Source organism: Galeopterus variegatus, unplaced genomic scaffold (genome assembly GCF_000696425.1).
Source record: "Galeopterus variegatus unplaced genomic scaffold, G_variegatus-3.0.2 Scaffold55, whole genome shotgun sequence".
Lineage (NCBI taxonomy): Eukaryota > Metazoa > Chordata > Mammalia > Dermoptera > Cynocephalidae > Galeopterus > Galeopterus variegatus.
Genome location: NW_007726166.1, coordinates 191,141 through 196,259, shown reverse-complemented (window position 1 = coordinate 196,259; position 5,119 = coordinate 191,141). Strand labels below are relative to the sequence as shown.

Below are 5,119 nucleotides of genomic sequence, written 5' to 3'. Positions count from 1 at the left end.
CTTTTCTTTCAGGACATGGACACGTACGAATACTTCGTACTGAAGAGACCCTGCAGCGAGCCTCTGGCAACACCAGACTTTGTCAATGAAGTTACGTGAGCTTGAACCTTTCGGGAAGGGCCGAGCCTCCCGGCCGCAAAACCTTAAGAGAACTGTAGTCTCTCCGGGATCTCTCCGCCGAACACAACCCTGCGGTCTCCACGAGACAGAGCCCGAGGCCTTCGAAAAGGGAGGGCCAGGCGGCGGACGGCGCGGGCGCCCTGGCGCGGTGCATCATGGGACTTGTAGTTCTCGCGCGCGCTCCTCTGCGGCCCGCGCAGCACGACGGGACTCCCACACCCGACAGGCCGCGCGCGCGGGCCGAGGCGACGCCGGCCTGGGCCTCGAACAAATCAAATCCGAGGAAAGAAACTGCCGGCTTTCAAAATCCTCCTCCTCCGCCATCATCCGCCGCCGTGCGGAGAGCAGGTGGTGTGAGGGACGTGAGTGACGAAGAGCCTCGCGACAGACAAGTGGGCTGGGCACCGGGACCGCAGGACCCGCTGGCGGCGACCCCGACCTGACCGGACCCTAAGTCAGCCTCCGCCCCACCGAGCGGGCGCGCGCGCTCGGGTCGCCCCACGTGGCTGCGCCGCCTGTTTACGGTAGGATCGGGGTCCCTTTTCTTTCTCCGTCACCTGCCTGGGATGGGTGGGGGACGCGGAGTGGCCCTGGAACTGGGCGAGGAAGCTGCGCGTGCCCCTTCGGCCTTCGCCGCCGCGCCTTCGAGGGCCGAGCGCGGAGCGGGTGGCGGTGGGAGTGGGGCTGCTGGGCGGCGCTGGCCGCTTTCCCAGGCGGGGAGACTGAGGTTCAGAGACGGCGTCTGACTCTCCTGAGCCGCACATCCTACAGCTGCCAACAGCGGTGTGTCATAGGAGCATCGGTGTCAAGGGGAGGCGGCGCGAGTCGGCCAGGGCTCCTGTCATTTACGGCCTGCGTTCGCGCGTCGCTGCCCCGCCGCCTCCTCCCGGTAGGCCCACGCCCGCGGGGTGCCCGGGCTGGCGCCGCTGCTCCCGGGGTCGGCGTGAGTCACTGCGGACGCCTGTGGGAGCGGGGATGTGCACCGAAGCAAGGCTCCGACGCTGCTGCCGAGAAGGGAGAGGACGGTGGTCTTTGCATTGCCGCTGACCCTCTGCTGACCTTGGACAATCAGTCTTTCGCTCTGTACTTCGGCTTCTTAGTTTTTAAGGTGGATGAGGTGTGGGGGGATGTATGTGCGTGCGTGCGTGCGTGCGTGCGTGTGTGCGTGTGTGTGTGTCCTCTCCTGTACTGAGAAATGGGCCCCTTCAAGCTGAGAAGTTCTGTGTCCCTATTCCATCTGGAGACACTCCCCACTACGGCTACCACCTTTCAATCCTCCAATTGTCCCATCCCAGAACTCTATGAGGTAGTGGGGTTTCAGGTTAATTTTTATTCAGTTTTTTCCCATCATCCTTTCAGCACCTTCTGTGTGGCCGATAGAGCGATCCTGTCAAAACACAGGTGGGATCAGTCTCTCCTCTGGTGGAAACTCTCCAGAGGCTCTCTTTGTCACTCAGAGTGGAACCACAGTTCTTAAAATGGCCTTTGTGACCTGGCTCCCTTGTTAACTCTCTTCTCATCTCTTGCCTACTTTCCCCCTCGCTCTCTGTGCTCCAGTCCCACTGACTTCCTTGCAGTTCCTCCAGCCCCCTGTCCCCAACAAGAGCCTTCACGTTTGCTATTCCCTGTGCAGGAGTGCTCCTCCCCCAGATGTCTGCGCGCCCCAATCCTTGATATCCTTCAGATCTTTGTTCTTTACTAAGGTTACCTTCTCTAATCATTCTACTTTAAATTGCAACTCCCCCAAGGTCAAGGGTTCAAATCCTTGGACTGGCCAGCTGCCCCTCCAAATATATATATATGGCAACTCCCCCAAAAACTTCTTACCCTTTTCCCAGTCTAACATACTAAATGCCTTGTTTAGAACACATGCTTCAGGATGGCAGGATTTTTCTTTCATTTACTGCTGTACTCCTGGTACCTGGAATAATGTCCAGCACATAGTAATAGTAGTACTCAGTAAATGTTTTGTTGAATGAATGAGTGGATCCCTTACCCAGAAGAATAATTGATGAAGATGAACAGACATAGACAAATGAGGGTGATAATGAGAAGGGGATGGGAAGCTGGCTGTTTGAGCCCAGAGGCAGCCTGGGGATGGGTGGGGAATGTGCTATCACAACTGTATCTGAAGATGAGGAGTTTGGGGGAGGAAGCCTCTGGATAGTACTTGGTAGTTTTGTCCCCCATGTCACTCTTCCTTGGTCACCCCTGATTACCTGCCATTTTCTCTTTGGGGAAGTGAAGCTGTCCTGCTGAGCTCCAGGCTGGAAGTTCCTTTTCCTGGCAACTCTATCCCTGGCCTATTGTGATGGTGGCTGTTGTGATGTAGAGACATCTGGTCTCCTAGGAACCCCTGAGGGGCCACCATGGCCTGTCCAGTCTCCTGGCCAGGGCTGAAACCAGAAGTTCAGTGGGCTGACCCCTGTGCCCCAGCCCCAGAGTCATGCCAGCATGGGCGGTGAGGCATTCCTTGGGATGGATGACCTGGATCCTATAGCCATCTATGTCCTGTTTGAGGAATGGGACCCTCAAACAGTGAGCAGCCAAGATGATCAGGCAGGTGTGTGCTTGGGACAGACTCCTTGCAGCTACTGGTCTGGGACTTGACCACTATTCACTGGGGGCCCAGGAAATGGGCTACTCACATGGCTTTGCTGGGTGTCCCAGCTAGGCAAAGGAGAACATATATTAAGATGGTAACTCTTCAGAGGCTAAAACATTAATTTTCTGCTTTCTGTTACCTCCTCTACCTTTCTAGAACTGTTCCTTCTCTAATGCTGTTGTCATTTCTCTCAGCGGTTTAGCTTTTGGGATCTCCATAACAGGGGAAGGTGGGTTCAGGCATCAGAGATGGCCGATGTTCTACCTGTCCCCCCAAGCCCCCAACCAGAGGCCCCAGGAGATTCCTCCCCTTCTTAATGCAACTTTGGTCTCCTCAGTTTATAGCTCTCCGGGGGAGCCCACCAACGTGGCTACCATGGCCTCTGAAGACATTGCCAAGCTAGCAGAGACACTAGCCAAAACCCAGGTGGCTGGGGGACAACTAAGTTTCAAGGGCAAGAGCCTCAAACTGAACACTGCAGAAGATGGTGAGTTCCTACATGGGTTGGCCCAGGGGAGGAAGAGGAGAAAGTGAGTGAACACTTACTTGTACTAGTTGTCAGGCTCTTTTAGCTATGTTGTCTCCATTATTTGTCTTAGCAACTCTGTGAAGTGTCATTGAGTCCATTCTAACATTGAGTCTCTTAGATGACCTGCCCAAGTTGTACTAGTTGTCAGGCTCTTTTAGCTATGTTGTCTCCATTATTTGTCTTAGCAACTCTGTTAAGTGTCATTGAGTCCATTCTAACATTGAGTCTCTTAGATGACCTGCCCAATAACACACACAGGCCTCCCTGCTGGTCTGCCTGTTTGTTGTGGGCAGCCCTTTGTGTACTTCATCACGCAGAAAGAGGGGATGGTTCCTCATGAGAAGCCATGGTTAGCAGCAATTCTAAGACACACCCCCTGACTTCTGATTTCATATCTGGTGCTCATCCCCCTTCCATCTTCACCCCCATGATCCCGGTTGGGCCTGGGGATGTCTGCTGCCTTCTCCAGAGCTGAGGCCCTTGTGGAGCTGCATTCAGCAACACTCAGGGAAGAAAACAAAAAACACTCTGGGGGCTGTCTGGTTAGCTCAGTTGGTTAGAGTATGGCCTTATTACACGAAGGTCAACGGTTCAGTTCCCTGTACCAGCCAGCTGCCCCCCCCCAGTCCCCCCAAAATAAATAAAACAATGCTCTGGGCCCTCTAGGGAGGTTCTGGTCCATGCAACAAGATGCCCCTGTGTGTGTACAGGCACTGGACTGCAGAGAACTAGGAATCAGAATGCAGGCCAACTCTAAATCCCCTGGCGTCAGGAAGCAGAGGCACCTACATCAGTACCTGTCAAGGCCTCTTGGGGTTCTGGCCCAACCAGAGAGACTGGTGTAGACTTTCCTTGTTGTCATGGTGTGCAGGCAGTCTTGCTCACCTCCCCCGGGTCAGAGACTGAGTGAGCCCTTGGTTTCCTGGGAGCATTGTGTGATGCACATTCCTAATATCTCTAGGGCCTTAAAATTTCCAGAGTTTCTCCCTGTGCTTTTATCTCTTTTGATTCTTGCATCATCCCTGTGGGAGATAGGTAGAAATATTGTCATATTATAAATAAAGGAAAAGGATTTAGGAGACTTAAGTAATGCCTAAAGTCATACAGCTGGTAAATAGCAGAGCCAGAATTTTAACAGAGTATTTAAATGGTATCTCAATTTATTTTCACAAAATCCCTTGAGATAGGTTTTATCCCCATTTTGCAGATAGGGAAACTGAAGTTCAGGGAGATGATTTGACTTGCCTAAGGGCATAGCTATAAATAGTGGAGCTGGGATTAGAATTCAAGTTTGTCTGACTCTAAAATCCATGCAGGTAACTTGTCCACTTCACCAGCATAGGCTGGACATGGTGTCTCTCATTGTGTAGGTTACCAGGGATGCCCAGTCTTACAAGCTCAGCTCTAAGGAGCTTCTAACCTTAGGAGTAGGAATGAGGTACCCAGATTAACTAACAGGAGACAGAGTGAGAACATAAGGGACGTGAACAAGGGCTGTGGGAAGTAAGGCGGGGAGAGGGATCACTTTTAGCTTAGGAGGGCCCAGGAAGTCTCGGTGGATGAGGTGGTATTTGAACTGTCCTTGAAGATGACTTTAAGAAGAAAGGACACCACAGGCAAGGAGAACCACGTGAGTTAGTCACAGGAGCTGAGACACTTAGGGTAGGCTTGGGAGAAAGGAAATCAGAATCTCATACAGAGGGCCGGCCCGGTGGCGCACTGCTGTAGTGCACCGCTTGGGAGTGCGGCGGTGCTCCCGCCGAGGGTTCAGATCCCACATACAGACCGGTTCCCGCTCACTGGCTGAGCGAGGTGCGGGTGCACCGCCAAGGGTTGCGATCCCGTTGCCGGTCCTGGTCCGGTAC

General features: G+C 53.6%; 1 protein-coding gene across 1 annotated transcript in view; it reads left to right on the top strand.

Moving 5' to 3' along the window:
* The first annotated feature begins 3,067 nt into the window (after positions 1 to 3,067).
* Positions 3,068 to 5,119, top strand: part of RANGAP1 (Ran GTPase activating protein 1) — a 34,314-nt gene continuing 32,262 nt past the window's right edge. The window contains exon 1 of the mRNA XM_008574084.1: positions 3,068 to 3,212. Within this exon, the coding sequence (XP_008572306.1) occupies positions 3,101 to 3,212 (112 nt within the window). The 5' untranslated portion in view covers positions 3,068 to 3,100. The remainder of the gene's footprint in view (positions 3,213 to 5,119) is intronic.